The 19,333-nt window shown below is 42.1% G+C and overlaps 1 protein-coding gene and 2 non-coding genes across 4 annotated transcripts in view; 2 read left to right on the top strand and 1 right to left on the bottom strand.

Annotated features, from left to right (window-relative positions):
* ClC-a (chloride channel protein 2) overlaps window positions 1-19,333 on the bottom strand; it is a 35,432-nt gene that overhangs the window by 3,776 nt on the left and 12,323 nt on the right. For both annotated transcript variants that reach the window (XM_028323540.1, XM_028323539.1), the window contains exons 7-17: window positions 18,968-19,130; window positions 17,416-17,507; window positions 15,787-15,925; window positions 11,577-11,680; window positions 10,284-10,490; window positions 8,075-8,168; window positions 6,653-6,797; window positions 5,041-5,152; window positions 3,454-3,570; window positions 902-997; window positions 233-319 (exon numbers count right to left, since the gene is read on the bottom strand). In XM_028323540.1, the coding sequence (XP_028179341.1) occupies window positions 233-319; window positions 902-997; window positions 3,454-3,570; window positions 5,041-5,152; window positions 6,653-6,797; window positions 8,075-8,168; window positions 10,284-10,490; window positions 11,577-11,680; window positions 15,787-15,925; window positions 17,416-17,507; window positions 18,968-19,130 (1,356 nt within the window). The remainder of the gene's footprint in view (window positions 1-232; window positions 320-901; window positions 998-3,453; window positions 3,571-5,040; window positions 5,153-6,652; window positions 6,798-8,074; window positions 8,169-10,283; window positions 10,491-11,576; window positions 11,681-15,786; window positions 15,926-17,415; window positions 17,508-18,967; window positions 19,131-19,333) is intronic.
* Window positions 12,214-12,295, top strand: TRNAS-GCU (transfer RNA serine (anticodon GCU)). Its single transcript has one exon. It is a non-coding gene; the product is annotated as a tRNA-Ser (tRNA).
* Window positions 13,327-13,408, top strand: TRNAS-GCU (transfer RNA serine (anticodon GCU)). The gene has a single exon. It is a non-coding gene; the product is annotated as a tRNA-Ser (tRNA).

Here is a 19,333-nt window from a genome sequence, read left to right as displayed (position 1 = left end):
TTCATTGACAAGATTCAAAATGTAGTGAACACTATAAAAACTAGTAAAGGGTTAGAAAAAAGTTTCATCAGGATCTAAATTAACATTTATATTTATGTAACTAACTTGAATTTGACAATTAATTGCCTGTACATAAACAACATCATGGTGCTTTTTTTAACAGTGTTTAACTTACTTTCATTAATTTAATCAATTTTTTTGTAATAAAAACTTCTTTCTTATGATATCTCACCTCTTTCAGCGAAACCACACCTATGAGTCGACCAATAGCTGTCACGTACGCGCGACTCACGCCCAGCGTCGAAAATAGAGAGTGGACCTGAAAATTAATTATAACATATTAGTTTTAGAAAGTCCTCGCATCCTAACAAAACTTATTGATTAGCAGCTAGCTTTGTGACAACCTGTCAATTTAATCACATTGACATATCTAAACAGAGTATGCTCTGTGTAAGGCTTATTGAGCGAATAAAACAGCCCACAACGCGTTGTAGTCGCTGTAAATAAAAGATCTATTCACGAAATTCATATTGTGCTCTCTTATGAAAACGGTCACGACTATACTTGGCCCAAAGACCGTGGCAGGTGGGGCCATAAGTAATTTTTGAAACAGAGATACACACTCGCCAATATTTTATTAATTATTACGTATTATAAACAACGCAATACCTGCCTCTGGATGACATCACCCATAACCAGTGTGAGTGCGAAAGAAAACGTGATATGCACTGTTTTATTATTACACCGCCAGCCACGAGTCTTTGCGCCGAGTATAGGTGTAACTCGTCACGTTCTAGATAAGTTTTTTACATCCACGGGGGGGGAAGAGTGTGGGTGGTTCTACTCTATTCTCGAGGAACCACAAAACTATCTGTCTATCTCTCTCTCTAGAATGTATTACCTTGAGCAAGGAGGTGCGCTCGACGAGCTGGAATGGAGCAGGGTCGATGTGGCAGATGTACAGGCTCTCGTCCTCATAATCGCAGTCGTCCATGCGCTGGTTACACAAAACATTCATAATTATTTATTAACATTGTTCAAGTTATTTCTATACCACACAGCAGAATCGAAGGGACATTAAAGTATCTATTACCATAAATAAAGTAGTGACCACCCTAGTCAGTTGAAACCAAATAATTAGAAAGAAAGAAACATTTATTGCCATCATCTAATTACATCTGATACGTAATGTCATCCGGCAAGGAGCCACGATAAGGTGCGATTGTGGTCAAATACCTACCTTGTTATGCATAAAAAAAAAAAAGAATTAATCGAGGCACTTTTTCGATTTTAGACTATAAGCACATTAGGGTGTCCCTTATTTTTCAAAGTTTTAAATTTGTAACGCATAGGTCTTAGTTTTGTTTTTTTGCCTCTAAAACACTCGGAAATAAATTTTTACCTTATTTGGAGTACGATAACCCGTGCCGACTTGCATCGAAACATGTTGCGCGGCAGTAGCGGTGCGTATTCGCGGTATTTGTCATTTGTTCTCAATTAATCTCGTGATTAACACCTATTGTTTGACATTTAGAAGATGGCTGTGGAATTAAAAAGCAATAAAAAAAGTATTTTCTTAGTCGGGGATGTAAATTTATCAAATAATAGGCACAAAGTTACCGTTAACCGTCAAGTTTTTGCAGTATTTTTAACATATTTTGCGAAGTTAATTAAATATTATTGAAAGCTATAATCTCATCATTCGGGAGTGTATTATATTTTGGGAAAAGCTATAAATCCTACCAGAACCTAACTGTGTAAAAAAACTTGTGTATTTTCACCATGCTTGGAGGGAGTTGCAAGAAAAAATATTTAAAATAAATCAAGATTTATACGCGCCGCGGTGAGGAGGATTTAAAAATAAATAAAATATTTTAACAAAATCAAATAAAACTAAGGCGTCCAGAGTGTTAAGGTGTAGACAAAAAGTTAGTTAAGAAAGTAGAAAGTGCAAGACAAAGAAAATTAAACAAATAAATAAATAAAAAATAGAGCAAATATGTTTCGGAGGTTTATCGTCATCTCTTACTACGCAAGATTCTATACAAACGCAAGGACATCACGACCAGCTTACCAGCTCTGAGGAAAGCCTTAAGGCACTCTTGACATCCACTTCCCAAAAGGTATATGAGAGTGTTGACAAATTGATTTCCAAGGCAGCCCTGAGCAAGTTTAGTCAACATCTTTGGTACTTCATATCAGAAGAAATTGCCGTTTTATCACTCTTTGATGATGAAGGCAATGAACAAACACCGTCAATATTGTCGCAAAAGTACAAAGAGAGAGTATGTATGATTCTGGGAAGAGATACATTCCATCTGAAGAAGGTATGATTATTTCTATGGTAAATAGGACATTGTACTAATTTTTTATCCTGTTTTTAATGAATTGATAATAATACTGCCTTATTTATTGTTGCTGGAAAACCATTGAGTGGTTTTGTTTCTGTCAAGAGTATAAATTTATTTTGTCGATTGAAAATTGATAATAATTTCCCCCTGAGACACATTTCTATATGAGATAAAGATGTTGCCTATTTAAAGGCAAAAAAGTGCTTTCTTTAAGGGTAGTTAATGATACAGCTGAAAGGGCTATAAAGCTTATGCAAGATTTTCATGGTTTGATCACTGCAAAGGAAGAGCAAAAGCTTTTTTTGCTTCGCACAGTGTAGCAAAAATCAGGCCAATATTCAGGAGCATGGAAATCTATATCCAGAATGTAAAAAAGGGTCCCTCAAAAGTAAAATATATTGTCTGATCTGTAATGTTATCTTCTTTTTATAAATATTTTATAAAAATTAAATATTTTAATTGATTTAGCTACATAACGAAAGGGGTAAAACCAGCATTTTTCAAAATCTTCAGAGCTCGGTCGGCACGGGTTAATGTTGACGTAGGAAGATGAAATTTTGTATTTAAGTATGTCTGAGTAGTACGAAAAGAAATAGGGGGTATGCATTTCAATATCTAAAAAAAATTTTTTTTCGGCCATATAAGGGACACCCTAAAGCACATATATCACGACAACCAAAATCGGTAAAAGATTACAATAGATTTTATCGTAATACGGTTTTAGATGCAATACAATCAATGCTATATTTACCTATGTCATGCGCGCTATGATAAAATGTTATCAACGTTTTTAAACGACAAATGTATGGGATTGTCGAACAAAACCGATAAGAATTCCTCATAAACTTTTATTGTGGTGCGCTACAGCTTTTTAGGCCTACAAGTGTCCTTGGGGCAGCAAAGTTCTGAAGTGGAGGCTACGTACCGAAAAGCACAGCGTAAGACGCCCACCCATAAGGTGGACCTACGACTTCACAAAGGCAGCAGGAAGGCGCTGGATGCAGGCCATTGTGGAAATCATTGGGGGAGGCCTATGTTCAGCAGTGGACGTCCTGTGGCTGAAATGATGATGATAATGATGATGATGATGAGGTGTCCTCACCAGGTCTCTCTTGCGCGCCAGATGGAGCATTTTGTCGAAGTCCACCTCCTTGGCCATCTCCAGCTGCTGCCACGCCTTCTGGTCCTCCGGAGACATGTCGCACACGCGCTCGCGAGGCTACGGAACAAGTAACGATGAATCTATCTATATTATAAAAGAAAGTCGTGTTAGTTACTCCACTTATAACTCAAGAACGGCTGAACCGATTTAGCTGAAAATTGTCAGAGAGGTAGTTTAGAGCCAGGAGAAGGACATAGGATACTTTTTGTCCCGTTCGAAATTAAGAAAAAAGTCTGCTTATTTATTGCCATTAAGGCGGAACAAAGTTCGCCGGGTCAGCTAGTTTAATATAAATGTATGATCTATACTAATATTATAAATGCGAAAGTAACTCTGTCTGTCTGTCTCTCTTTCACGCCTAAACCACTGAACCGATCTTGATGAAATTTGGTATAGAGATAGTTCGACTCCCGGAAAAAGACATAGGATAGTTTTTATCCCGGTTTTTGAAACAGGGACGCGCGCGATAATGTTTTCCAGTGACAGACAAAATTTTACGCGGGCGAAGCCGCGGGCGGAAAGTTAGTGGAATAATAAATGGTACGGTGTGGGCTTTGAATCAACGGCCTCAAGAAGGTAGCTAGGAGGGGCGCGATGAAAAACGCGAGAGATCGTGCTTTTTTGCGATTCTTGGGGGAGGTTAAGAAAGGACTACCATCGGCTGAAATGAGGATAATTGTGTAAAGTGTAAAGTGATATTGTCGTGGTCTCCCCTACTCATTTAGCTAGAGTGAGGAGTGTACGCCAAATCTCCCATTTTCTATGGTAAATTAGAAAGGGCCACGCAGACTGTTAGTGGAAACGGAATATCCTAATGATGATAATAGTGAGGGTTGTACTCTTGTAACCAATACTGTTCAGCAGTGGTCAGCAGCAACGTTTTGTGGTTAAAGTGAAGACAATGAAGACTGGGTCTGCGGGTGTCTATGGGTGACGGTAATCACTTACAATCAGGTGATCCGTCTGCTCGTTTGCCTCCTGTCACATAAAAAAGAAAGACAATACAACCCGATTGACTTAATGCACACTTAGCTGAAATGCGACTCTCTCTCGCACTCCGCGTTCGCCCCGTTCGTACCAGAGCGGCGATGTCATCACGTCATGGCTGTCATGGTGCGCAATTAACTCGATCAGGTTGCAGTTCAGTCACATTTGTCGTAAAACCGGACATCTTAAGCAGGCAGGAGTTGCATGCACTCAGGAGGATTTGATGAGTGCTGCTGGCAACGCCACCCTCGTGGCGGAGTTTTGGGCTGCCACTGTGTAGATTTGTTGTCGACACGAAAAGAATGAGTTGCATGAAGAAACGGGAGGTTTTGCTTGCTGGCACTCCTTGGGGAAAGATAGCAGGTAAAGGTAGCAGGGAAGCGCTGGATGCAGGCCGCTACCAATAGATCAACGTGGAAAGCATTAGGGGAGGCCTATGTTCAGCAGTGGACGTCCTATGGCTGAAATGATGATGATGATGATGATGATTCCTTGGGGGGATGCTTGGGACAGCCTTATGGAGGCTTGATGATGACTCACCAGCTGCACTTTCTTGTTGATGGAGGGACTGCGAGGGAGCGGCGTGAGCCCGCCCTCCACGTCTTGTAGCATCGACGACCGCTTGAAGATCGCCTCGAAGGCTGCGCGGATCCTGTAATGATGACATAACCCCATCAGTTAACAACATATCCTACAAGCATAGCGCACTACTGAGTCGGATCCTACAGAATGAAAGCTGCCACGGCATACATATAAAGCCGGTTTTCCACCGCCAAAGAGAAATTAACTAGGAATATCTAGCTCTGTCTTTGTGTACATAAAATGAGATTGCTTTTCCACAGAAAAAAAGTTCGAGAATATCGATATGATAAACGAGCTCATTTTTCCCCGTTTGTCATTTTAGCTCGACTTTTTGTTGATGAAAACAGATGTTTGCATTTTTGTATTGCGAGGTAAACGGAGTTGTTAATGGGCTCGCTCCGTTCGCAGTGGAAAACCCGCTTAAAGTTAGACGTACCAGGCACGCACCATTCCCTCCACCGCTTCACTACTGCAGAAATTTGCTCAGTTTTACGCTTTATGAATGTACATTTAGTAAATGCCGAAAACATGCTAATACTAATGACGCTCTTACCGTGTTCACTACACCAATAAATTGAAATAAAAACAAGTCTGTTAATTTACAAAAAACCTTACACTAATGATCAATGCTTCGCCTAAATAAGTAAATACTTTTACTACTCCTACCAGCTCAAAACATCATCTAAATATAGTATCGTACTGTGTGCTTCTGCTACTAGAATAAGTCTACAGCAACAGTAGTCATTCATAAGTGAGGTACCGTATATCTTGCCGTTGTTTTCTGGCGATGAGGTATGGCCTATACCTGCGTATTAAATTCTGTATTACTGCAAGAACTTATTTTTTAAATACACACATATTATTCACTAGCGGCCGCCCGCGACTTCGTACGCGTGGATCCCGTTTTACCCCCTTAGGGGTGGAATTTCATAAAATCCTTCCTTAGCGGATGCCTACGCCATAACATCTACCTGCATGCCAAATTTCAGCCCGATCCGTCCAGTGGTTTGGGCTGTGCGTTGATAGATCACTATGTCAGTCACCTATATTTTTAGATTTAGATAGATTGGAATAAGTAAGTACTGTTTGCCGCTGACTGTAAGGTATCATCGCGATGGGAACTTTATTTCTGTCGTTTAAGGTGGAAAACCATCTATTCCCAAACTGTTCTGACCTGATCCCCGCTCCAGTTAAAGTGGTGTACACCGAAGATTGAGATGAGGTTAACTTTTGACTGTGTCCAAATAACCACTGTAATAACCTTTGAAATGCAATGCCACATTAAAACTAAGCTTGGTTCTGACCTGGTCTTCGCTCCAGTGACAATCATGTAGACCGACTATTAGCAAAGTTAACTTTGGACTGTTACCAACTAAGGTTTTGGTTCTGTAGCCATAACAAGGTTCAAAAGGCGAAACTAAGCTTGGTTCTGACCTGGTCTCCGCTCCGGTGACGGTGGTGTAGACGGAAGGTTGAGGTGAGGTTAACTTTTGATTGTCTACATAAGGTTTTTGTCCTACACTGTAATAAGGTTCAGAATCCAACAGTACATTTCAAGCTAAGTTCTGACCTGGTCTCCGCTCCGGTGACGGTGGTGTAGACCGAAGGTTGAGGCGAGGTGGGCGTGAGAGCGGCAGGCGAGCCCAGTCCGCGGGATAACGTGAAGGAGTTCGTCTTCTTGAGGATCGACTTCGGACGGAACAGCTGGCCTGGCGCTGGTGAAACAGACGAAATAATGTTTGAACGTGCACTCTTGTAATGTAACCTTTAAAAGCTTTCAAAAATTCATCACCTATATTGTAAATCACCTAAAAAAATTCAACAAATAGAATGTAATCCAACTTATATCCAGAAAATAGCACACCGTCTTGCAACTGGAGCACCTTTTGCAAGGCATGAACAAAAGATCATATTAAAAAAAGAAAAAAAAAAGTAACCTTTCTTTCAATTTGATCTTGATCTCTATTATAATATTGACTCCCTGGTTTGAAGTGTATTTATTTATTTATTTATTTATTTAGGTTCACCATCAACTATTACATCAATATTTGCACAGACACTTTGACAATTCAATAATGTAAATGTATAGCTATATTAAGGTAAACACCGCTTACATAATATTTAATGTTTGCTAATTATTTAAAGGAAAAGAAAAGAAAACAATAAAAAGTCTGTTAATCATTACAATTTACAACTCATTCAAACATGTTCAAAAGTCTCCATGACTGCCTTTCTAAACTGTTGACGGCTATCAAAGAATAAATCCACCGCCACACTGTGCTCATTCAATAACTTGCATAGACGAGGAATTGTGGAGCTCCTACCCAGGACGGTTTTGCGATGGGGGGCACTAAAGGGTGAGATCGGCTTGCGGGGGATCGTGCGTGGTACGCGAAGATTAAATTTACTCAGGAGTTGGCTGCTGTCAACCCTACTTCTCATGATGTTATGGAGAAAAACCAGGTCAAGCAAGTCCCTTCGCTGATTTAGTGTTTGCATTTTGAATTGGTTTGAGATGCTCGTATTGGAGGCTCGTATCCGTAACATTACAGGCTGTAACACTGTAATGGTCGGTTTATATCGCTCACTGATATCCTACGCCCGTCCGTATTCACAAACATTACTATTAGGTCTCACAGTGTGCGTGGTCGCTCATTGTGACACACGAACCAATCACAGAGCTCTATTCAACGCTGTGCGTTTGATACGCTGCTTCACTTAAGCAAGTATCGTTTGTGAATACAGACAAATGCTCCAAATGAGTGAGTACCTTTAGATTTCTATACAGCATATTAGACTTCACCTTATGTTGTAAAATGAACTCTATTACAAGTACATGACGTTTGACAAACACCCATCCTATTAATTTTTTTTTTGCAATATGTCATAACTTAAAATACTGTCAAACTAAAGTAGATCTTATTAGTATCGACCTGAAGATGTGCTTTTGGTCATCACAAAAGCAAATAGCAGCAAATACTTGAATACTGACCTGGTATAAGTCCGCCCTGGTCCTGCGTGGTGAGCGACGAGCCGCGCGTCATGCCCGAACCCGGCACTTGCAGCATGTCGGGCGCCGGCGTCACCTGAAGCAAGTGGTTAGCTTAGTCTGACGTATGTATCTTGATGGAGGTGGACTTAGGCTAATTTGGATCGTAGAAAGAAGACTTGAAGGGGTGAAATAGGTAAGTTAGTTTGGAAAAGAAATCATAATGGCGGGAAAATAACTTCTGTCCTTACTGAAGGCCTCCTCTTCCTGCTGGAAGCGTCCAGCACCTCTTGGATTCCTCTTGCGCATCCTGGAGGCCTACTGTCTCTCCTGGAACGCTCCTCCAGAAGGCCTCTGCCTCACGTGGAACCTGCTTCTTCTGGAGAGACATCCTCGTCTCTTAGCCATATCACATGACTTGCATGATCTCTCACCTCAAACCTAGAAAGCCTCCTACTCTTGAAGACTTGCTGCCCCTCCTGGAGGCCTCCTGTTTCATTGATGGTTTCCTCCATGAACCTGGAAGGCTTCCTGCCCTTTCTGAAGGTCTTCTGCTGGTGCTGGAGGCCTACTGTCTTTCCTGGAGGCCTCCTGCTCTCCTTCTGAAGACTTTCTTCACTTGGAGTCCCCCTGCTTCTCTTGGCTCCCTCTTGGTGGCTTCCTGCCGTCTTTTGCTCCTCCTGGATGTCTCCTGTCACTTTTGAAGGTCTCCTAGCCGTCTTGGCGACCTAATGTCTCTTCTGGAGGCGTTTTCGTCTCTCAGCCGTATTACCGGACCTGCATGAGCTCTCACCTCAAACCTAGAAGGTCTCCTGCCCCTCCTAGAAGCCTCTTCATCCCTCCTCCGGAGCTCGGCCTCCCGCAGCCAGAGCGCGGCGACCTGCAGCCTGCGCTCGCGGCCCACCTGCCGCTCGATCACTTTAACCAGCTCCCAGCGATGGATGGAACCGAGCGGGACCTGGAGAAACCTCACATCGAACCTGGAAGGTCTCTTGCTACTCCTGGAGGCCTTCTGCTGGTCCTGGAAGCCTACTGTCTTTCCTGGAAGCCTCCTGGTCCTTCTGAAGACATCCAGAATCCTCCTGCTTCTCTTGGCGGTCTACTATCTCTCCTGGAAGCTTCCTGACGGCCTCTCGCTCCTCCTGGATGCCTCCTGCCGCTTTTGAAGGTCTCCTACCCATCTTGGCGACTTGTCTCTCCTGGAGGCGTCTTCGTCTTTCTGCTATATCACAAGACCTGCACGAGCTCTTACCTCGAATCTAGAAGGTCTCCTGCCCCTGCTGCAGCTTTTGAAGGTCTCCTACGTGTCTTGGCGACCTAATGTCTCTTCTGGAGGCGTTTTCGTCTCTCAGCCGTATTACCGGACCTGCATGAGCTCTCACCTCAAACCTAGAAGGTCTCCTGCCCCTCCTCGAAGCTTCCTCGTCTCTCTCCTTCTAAAAGCCTCTTCATCCTTGAAAACTGGGTACTTGCAGAAGCTGTGACGTCACTCACCTCAAACCTGGAAGGCCTCCTGCCCCTCCTGGAAGCCTTCTCGTCCCTCCTCCGGAGCTCGGCCTCCCGCAGCCAGAGCGCGGCGACCTGCAGCCTGCGCTCGCGGCCCACCTGCCGCTCGATCACCTTCACCAGCTCCCAGCGGAGGATGGAACCAAGCGAGACCTAAAGTACTCTCACTCTGGAAGGTCTCCTACCTTCCCTGAAAGTCTTCTGCTCGTACTGGAAGTCTACTGTCTTTCCTAAAGGCTTCCTGCTCCTTCTGAAGACTTAGGAGTCCCCTTGCTTCTATTGGCGGTCTCTTATCCCTCCTGGTGGCTTCCCGCCGGCCTCGTGCTCCTCCTGGATGCCTCCAGCCACTTATGAAGGCCTCCTACCCCTCCTGTGCGACTTACAGTCTCTCTTGGAGGCGTCCTTGTTTAGCAGCCATATTACAGGACCTGCAGAAGCTCTTACCTCGAATCTAGAAGGTCTTCTGCCTATTTCTTGCTTTTCCTGGATGCCTGCTGCAGCTTTTGAAGGTCTCCTACGTGTCTTGGCGACCTAATGTCTCTCCTGAAGGCGTCATTCGTCTCTCAGCCATACTGTGGGACCTGCATTAGTTCTCACCTCAAATCTAGGTCTTCTGCCTCTCCTAGAAGCTTCCTCGTCTCTTCCCTCCTAAAACCCTGTTGATCTTTGACAGCTGGGTACCTGCAGGAGCTGTGACGTCACTCACCTCAAACCTTGAAGGTCTCCTGCCCCTCCTGGAAGCCTCCTCGTCCCTCCTCCGGAGCTCGGCCTCCCGCAGCCAGAGCGCGGCGACCTGCAGCCTGCGCTCGCGGCCCACCTGCCGCTCGATCACCTTCACCAGCTCCCAGCGGTGGATGGAGCCGAGGAGTACCATTGATGCTGGACTGTCCACTAAGGGGAAGCTCTTGATTGTCTGCAATTAAGGCATACAAGTCATAAAATGATTTATTAAACCTTGAAGCACCACCGAATCGAGACACTATAGTAAATCAATTGTAATCACGATCTCATGCGACCACTTAGGCCCAGAACACACGGTGAAACGCAACTGCAACGAAACCCTTTTGAAATTATTGATTTGAAACCAGTTTCAACCATTTTCCACACACGCTGCAACCACAATCATTTCGGTTTTCTTTGAGAACAGAAAATGATTTGTCTGTAAAATGAGTTCTTCGAGAGCGAGAGTAGCTTGATAGTGTGGTATTATACAAGCAAGGATACTTTTCCACCTCTAACACAAATGTAATGTTTTTTTGTTCGTCGTCAGCCATTTTGTACAAAAGACGCCAAATCCAATGAATGAAATGCAACGCGAGTTTACTGCACGACAGTTTCAATGCGACTGATTTGCAAAGCGTTTCAAAACGGTTTGAAAAGGTCGCGTCATGTGTGGTCTCTCAACGGAATCTATGGCAGAAACTTAGATGCAACTCAAAAGTAACTAGAAGTTGCAGTTTCGTTGCAATTGCGTTTCACCGTGTGTTCTGGGCCTCAGGGTTCCATGCGTTAAAGCTTTTAAAAATAGATTCTTCGTTGTGGATAAAAAAACACCTTCTAGTTAAACCCTACCACTGCTTCAGGAGAACAATGCTGAAAAAGCAGAACTGACGGCTGATGGGGCAGCAAATTCTGGAGTGGAGGCGGCGTACCAGAAAGCGAAAGGAAGTCCACTCACAAGGTGGACCAACGATCTCTCACCGGTAGTACTGACAGGCCTTTACCGCTTGGTAACGATTTTTACGGAAATCATTCATCATCATTTCAACCATAGGCCTCCCCCAATGATTTCCATTTTGTTCGATTGGTAGCGGCCTGCGTCCAGCACCTTCCTGCTACTTTTATGATGTCGTCGGTACATCTTGTGGGTGGACGTCCCACGCTGCGTTTTTCGGTACGCGGCCTCCAGAACCTTGCTGTCTCTAATAAAATCATTGGGAAGTCCTATGTTCAGCAGTGGACGTCCTATGGCTGAAATGATGATGATGATGATGGCTACCTTGTTCTCCTTGAGAAGGTCCTTTAGCTGCTGGAAGGTCATGCGGTTCCAGATGTACTTCACGTCGCGCACCATGAAGTCTTCCACGCAGATGTCGTACATGCCTAGGAAATTGAAATGTGTAATTAAAGTTATTGCGTTGATTTATTATACGTTCTGTTATAAAGTTTTTAAGTTTCAGATTGTTTTGAGACATTTCCGACTCGTAAGGCCCTTTTCACATGTCCCGGTTGCCGGCTAACCGGCGCCGGGTACCCGGTGGTGAAGTGTATGGGCATGGTACGTAGCTCTCACATGTACCGGCGTAATTAATCCGGCATGCCCATACACTTTTACACAGAGTTTCACTAACCCACTATGATTTTGATTCTGATGCCCTCGAGGTTGATAATTTTATGCATTTTAATGACTAGAAAGAGAACGCTTTTAAACAAATTGAGACTGCAGGAGATTCTAAAGAAAAAGTGTCTCGATATTAGTTATACTACTAGACAGAATCATTACTATGCTCCTTGTATTAATCCACTAGTCGATAGAGACTTAACAGCAGCAGCAAAAAGGAAATAAAACAATAATAAAAAGTAAAGAAAACACAGCCTTTGCATGGGTTGGGTGTATTTATCTCTTATGCGTATGAGACGAAGTGGCCGAGAGGTTAAGGCGTTGGACTGCTAATCCAATGTGCTCTGAACGCGTGGGTTCGAATCCCATCCTCGTCGGACATTTTGTTCCAGGTTCCAATTTCAAACAAGCTTGATTTATTGGAAAATAAGTTAGAATCTGATTTTTAAAACATACCGATTTATTTGGATATGACGTGTTTAAGTGTAAATATTCCATTAATTAAATTATAAGTCATTAAAAATTTTAATTGCAATGTTGACACCGGGATCTAAATTTTTCAATCAGCGATTTGTCGATCCTAAAACTTTATGCTTGCATTAGAATTGAGTGTACTAAAATTGACCAGCGATCGACGAGGATTGAACTAGCGATCTTTCTAGGCCTCAGGGCTAATAGGGCATGGCATAATATGAGTGACCTTTCATTCATTCATTCATTCATTTCATATTCGAACACAAAATCAATAACATGTACAGTCGCGGAATGAAAAGGTTCGTCACCTTAGTGTCGGTTTTCGCTTGCACTAGGTACTGTAAGAGTCAAACTTGCCAACATAACAGTGCAAGAAACATTGCTGCTAACATTTAAATAAATATGACGTTTGCTAACGAATAAGGTTTTGCTTGTTTATTTTTCTATCCCATCAGTGCAATGTTACAAAATGTAGTTTTTTTATTTAATAGATAATGGCAGGTTGAACCAACAAGAAGGTTTTAGTTTATCAATCATAATAATCTTCTTGACAAGTTAAATCATCAAACAACTTTGATCTGAATAATTTTGAACTTTACTGAAGAACAGTTAAAGATTATTTTCTCTAACTCGAGATTATTCTGTAACATAGTTTCAAAAGGTAATATGTGCTCGCGATTCGTTGAAGGAATCAATTTGAAAACTGACGAACCTTTTCATTCCGTGACTGTACCTACGTGAATTTTACTCTCAAATACGTTTCAGTCTTTAAAACATTTTTAATGCAATAAAATGCCTGCAATAGCACACTATACTGCAATATTACATCTAAATAAATAACAAATTCAATTCTTAATGTGCATTCAAATGCATATCGCGATGTGATTTATTACTCGCACCGTAGAGCCTGCACTATTTCTCCGACTACCCACAAGACGAGGTGGCCGAGAGGTTAAGGCGTTGGACTGCTAATCCAATGTGCTCTGCACGCGTGGGTTCGAATCCCATCCTCGTCGGGACATTTTGTTGCTGACAATAGTAATCCTTGAAAAAATGTATGCACTTGAATATTAATTTCAATTTCTCGATCTATGTTTCTTTTGCTGTTTTTTTTTGTTCGCTGTTTTCAATTGCTGTTTTCATTTCGTTTGCTGTTTTCAACTCACTGGTTCGGTCGGGATTAGAGTATGGTAGTGTCGTTTGGACTCCTTTTCAACCGACTTCAAAAAAGGAGGAGGTTCTCAATTCGACCCGTATGTTTTTTTTTTTCTATGTTTGTTACGCGATAACTCCGCCAATTATGAACCGATTTGAACAAATCTTTTTTCTGCGTATAGGTAATACCTCAAGGGTGGTCCCATTTAAATTTAATAATAGAAAAAACAATCCCCAAGGGTGGAAAATTGGGGATGAACTTTTTTTTAAAGCAATATCTACGCCGATTATAAATCAATTTGAACGATTATTTTTTTGTTGAATAGGTATTATCAAAAGGGTGGTTTCATGCGAATTTGAAGAAAATATTTCACCCCCAAGGGTGGAAAATTGGGGATGAACTTTTTTATACGCAATATTTTCAATTTTTAGTTTTTTTTTGTGTTCACGCATTTGAAGTCGGTTTTATTTTTTTTAAAAGTTAATTATTATTAAATACATAAACGCAGAGTTGAATCAATACAAAAGAGATTTCTTTGGCATTTGTCATATCAACATAAATTAGCTAAACAGCTCCCAAGCTACAATACACGCCTAAATTATTTTAAACTGAATAGCTTGGAAGACCGCAGGAAAATATTGGATAGTCTATTCCTGTATAAAATAATAAATGGTTACATAGATTGTCCTGATCTCATTGGACAGACTAAATTCAATGTTCCCTTCAAACTAGCTCGGTTGTCCAGGTATCTGCCGTTTAAAGCAAATGGTTTTAGGACAAATCTGGGTCATTTCTCCTCTATCAACAGGATTCAGTCACAATTTAGCAACCTGTCACGTTCTTCCGGGGCCAGCGTCGATATGTCATCTTCGCTACGTAAATTCAAAAAACAAATTTCTGAATTGTATACTCCGACGGTTAGTTAATTATTTATTGTTTTGCATTCTGTCATTGCTAGACATCGGATTATATGCACTATCAAAATGCCAAAATATGCATGCAAATATGCACTAAAAAAAGGGCGAAATATGCACAAAATATGCACAATCAAAAAAACATTATTAGAATGAACTTTATTTTCACAATACATAATTAATTAATTATATAGGTACTTATTGGTTGTAATTCTTGTGACAATATAAATATAGTAAAAAATATTAATAGTGACAATTTAAAAATTATGTCTTAACTGCATTTAAACATGAATTTGATTTATTGTTTGTTAAAAAAAAATGAATTTTAGCGAATGTTTTTCGATAATAAAACGCAAATCCAGAAAACGTTTTTATACGACCGGTCACTTTTCGGTCTTCATGGAATGGTCATTCATTTTCGCTCCGCAACCCCCCCCCCCCCCTCCCGGATGAAGGTTACTTTTTATTCAAAAAGGTTACATTTTTTATATTTCTGGTAATTTCTGACAAGACCCGACTGGCAACAGTGGTACGGATCGCTCTCAATGCGCTCTCGCAGTGCGTGCGAGGGCGATGTGTTGATATTTGGTGTGGGGACGGCGGCGAAGTACAACACGTCTAACACGTATAAACTTACTAAAATAAGCACTGTCAATGAAANGTGTTGATATTTGGTGTGGGGACGGCGGCGAAGTACAACACGTCTAACACGTATAAACTTACTAAAATAAGCACTGTCAATGAAAAAGTACCAAAATATGCAATAACGCTATAAAAATAGCATTATATGCGTTTGCATATGCAATAATGCAAATGCATATAATCCGATGTCTAGTCATTGCACTTTGGCAACGTTATTGTTATCCAACATTCGGTGCATGTCGTGGCAACCTTTAATTAAGGCAACACCTTAGCTTAATTTATTTATAAGGATACTGTGAATGTATGGTGTATGTTTTGTTGGTTGTCCTTAAATAAATAAATAAATGCTCGGTGTTTCTTTACGAGATCAAATCAGAAATGAGGAGATCCGTAAACGAACTAAAGTCACTGACATAGCCCGACGGATTAGCAACCTGAAGTGGCAATGGGCAGGGCACATAGTACGCAGAACTGACGGCCGATGGGGCAGCAAGGTTCTGGAGTGGAGGCCACATACCGGAAAACGCAGCGTGGGACGTCCACCTACGAGGTGGACTGACCTGATAAAGGTAGCAGGAAGGCGCTGGATGCAGGCAGCTACCAACGATGTGGAAGTCATTGGGGGAGGCCTATGTTCAGCAGTGGACGTCCTGTGGCTGGAATGATGATGATGATGACTCACGGCTGGCCGAGGACAGCAGGTCGGGCAGGTAGGGCAGCTTCTTGATGAGGATGATGCTGTCGAAGCAGGACGGCTGCAGCAGCGCCGCCACCGCGTTGGCTGACAGAACCGCCGCCATGATGGGCAGCAGGTGCGTGACCTGGACACATAATATATAGTCAACATAGTCAGATAGCCAGTTCCTCCGTGGTTGAGGATTCCGGGTGAAGCTCGCTTCCACCTTCGGCCTGATCGTCACTTACCATCAGGTGAGATACAGGTCAAGAGCTTCCTCGTTGTGGATAAAAAAAAAACATCAGGTCATATAAGTGGAGGATGACCCTCTGTTACGCGATACCCTAAGGCCCTTTTTTAATTCGTAGTTAAAATAACTGTAACTGTAACTAACTGTAAAATAACATAACTGACATCTGTCAAATTTGACTATTGGTTAATTTAACTACGAATAAAAAAACTGGGTCTAAGACCCAGTTTTTTGATTCATAGTTAAAATAACAAATTGTTAAATTTTGCTACTAATGGTTAAATATTAACAAAATGTTAACTAATAGTTAGTAACTGGGCCTTAGACCCGGTTTTTTGATTCGTAGTTAAAATAACCAATAGTCAAATTTGACAGATGTCAAGTGACAAGTGGTTAAATTTCAGAAAAAAATGTTTTTCGAACAATGGTTAGCTTGACTTTTAGTACATTTTTTAACTATTAGTTAACATTTTGTTAATATTTAACCATTAGTAGCAAAATTTAACAATTTGTTATTTTAACTATGAATCAAAAAACTGGGCCTTAGTCAGCTATTTTGGCACTTATGAACGTCAAAAATAAAAAAGGTAGCCCTTATGGGGCACTTTACATGTCTCCTTATCTTTTGGGCCCTACCAGCGCTCCGAGACAAACATAATATGGCAAGTGCTGAGAAGAAAGGCCGGAACAAACTCAGTTATCACAAGTTGCCAGCCATTATTTAAAAAGAATACGCGCTCATCGCCTTAGGAATTAGGAGGCGTCAAAAGTAAGAGGATTTTTTCCTACACACTTTATGCTGATCAGACGAGTTGGGGAAGCTTGACGTTCACATAATTATTGTCACATTATGTCACAAGTGTCCACTAGAAGAGTGGGGTGGCCCCATTCAATATGCTAAATTCTCCATTTTGTAAACTAGAAAGGGTCGTGCTCCTGCCTGCAGTGACCTGATGATGAAATCATTAGACGCTTACAGCGATTAAAAGTTTTTATTTCTGTTATGATACAAGAATTAGGCTGAGTTGCACCACCTAATTTTGACAGAACCATAACGACAACTGGTGTTTTTGTATGGAGTTTGACAGTTGGAGTTTAAAGTAAGATGGTGCATCCTAGGAGAGTAAATACAAATGAGTAGGTCATCTTCATAGAAACGCACCGAGCGCGGTTTGTATGTGAGCGCGCCAATATACGTATGCGGCGCGCACGCACACACTGACAAAATTCGGCGCAACCACGACTGGCTCCCCGCTCGCGCTAATCCCCGCTAAATTTCTATGAAGATGACCTACTCATTTGTATTTCCTCTGATCCTAGCCTAAGAATGTCATCAATCGACTAAAAATTAATTAAGCCTGTAAGTCATGTGACGTCACACTGACCTGCCCCGTCATCTCGCTGACGATGACGATGGTGGATACAGTGTGAGTGACGGCGCCCGTGAACGCCGCCGCGCCGACCGTCGCGTATCCTCCTGCAAGGGAAAGAGGACTTTAAGTGGTGGTGATAGGGTTTAAATTACACTAGGATGTAGGAAACCTTCCGCCTCATTATAAAATCTAAGTCAGCCTTGTAAGTGGTGGTGAAAGGGATTAAACTGACTGGGACGCCAAATCTCGTTTAAAACTCAGAGGTGGAATTGTGTAAAGCAATCGTAATCATTTGACAATTCATAACGTACGATAAAGTCAGTTTTACAAAGCGTTTGACAGAATAATCGTACGTTATGAACTGTCAAATAATAACGATTGCTTTACACAATTCCACCTCAGGTCTTATTTTCTATTCCTTAAGTGCGGGGACACCTGGTTCAAAATCAGTTTTGTCCCAATCTGCACCAAAATGCTCCACTCATCCCTAAACCAAAAGCTGGATACGCTTGTGGCTATACTGTGTGAAGTCCGGTATATCTTGCCTAGCAATAACTACTGTATATGCACGCTGTAGCTAACGTGGCTGGAATACATCAACTATAAACGACAGACTTAAATATTCAGTCACGCCTATTTTGTAGGCAGAGAAAAAGATACTCGTCGTCACGTATTTCAATAGATAAAGCTATGCTCATACCGCATGTGGTGGGAGCAGGCAGGGTTTGAAACAGAGTTGGATCATCGCCTCCACCTTGAGTCAAAATGCCCCAGAGGGCAAAATGGTTGTATCCTGACTCAAAAGCTGGATACGCCCACTCCTATACTATGAGTATCAAGTCTGCTCAGCATCATCATTTCAGCTGCGTCCTGTAGTTGCCCACTGCTGAACATAGGCCTGCCCTAATGATTTCCATATCGCATGGTTGGTAGCGGCCTGCATCCAGCGCCTTCCTGCTACCTTTATGATAGACTAGCGGCCGCCCGCGACTTCGCACGCGTCGATCCCGTTTTACCCCCTTAGGGGTGGAGTTTCGTAAAATCCTTTCTTAGCGGATGCCTACGTCATAACATCTACCTGCATGCCAAACTTCAGCCCGATCCGTCCAGTGGTTTGGGCTGTGCGTTGATAGATCACTATGTCAGTCAGTAAGTCAATACTCAATATAATATTTTATTGCATCCATTATGTACTTAAAGTTAGAACATTATGGGCCCTGTAGGGCACGGCAATTAGGAGAGAGGAGGACCACCCTAGATCAACCGAAAGATGTCAGAAGTTAAAGCCCAGCAATTTATCGTTGAGATACTCACTTAGAGCATAATAGTGTTTAGAAATTAAAAGTTCTTGAAGTTTTTTTACAAATGTTAATTCTTTGGGTCTATTTTTTATCGAAATTGGAAGCTTATTAAAAATTTTGATTGACATGGAAAGTGGACCCGATGAGTACAGTTCAAGGCGGGATGGAGGTGTTATTAGTTTTTGTCGATGTCGTAAATTGTATGTACTGTCGATGTTATTGTATGTCAGTCATCTTTGAGTTATATTATTTAGATATCTCACCAGGCAGGATCTTCTGTATGTGCCCGCCGTAAGCGACCCCTAGCGGGCAGAAGTAGTGCATGAGCTCGCCCGTCAAGCGGCCTAATGCCGCGCCCATCTTGAAGGCGGGCACGAATATGCCGGCCGGCACTGGCAGCGTGCACGATACCATGCTCAGGAAGAACTGGAAGTCAAAGTCAAAAGTTTACTAACAAATCATCATACTATAGTCTGGTCCGTGAGCACGTAGAATTTTGTCCAATGACCCCAAGCTACCTATCCTTCTCGCTCCCGTGTAATTATATTGCTGTCGCGACTGTGCGACGGGCGCCCGCAGTGAGTGTCCGAGCGCGACAGCAAAATGATTACACGAAAGCGATAAGGATG

Source organism: Ostrinia furnacalis, unplaced genomic scaffold (assembly GCF_004193835.3).
Source record: "Ostrinia furnacalis isolate ACB-3 unplaced genomic scaffold, ASM419383v2 OfSCF0641, whole genome shotgun sequence".
Lineage (NCBI taxonomy): Eukaryota > Metazoa > Arthropoda > Insecta > Lepidoptera > Crambidae > Ostrinia > Ostrinia furnacalis.
This window is presented reverse-complemented; position numbering and strand designations above follow the sequence as displayed.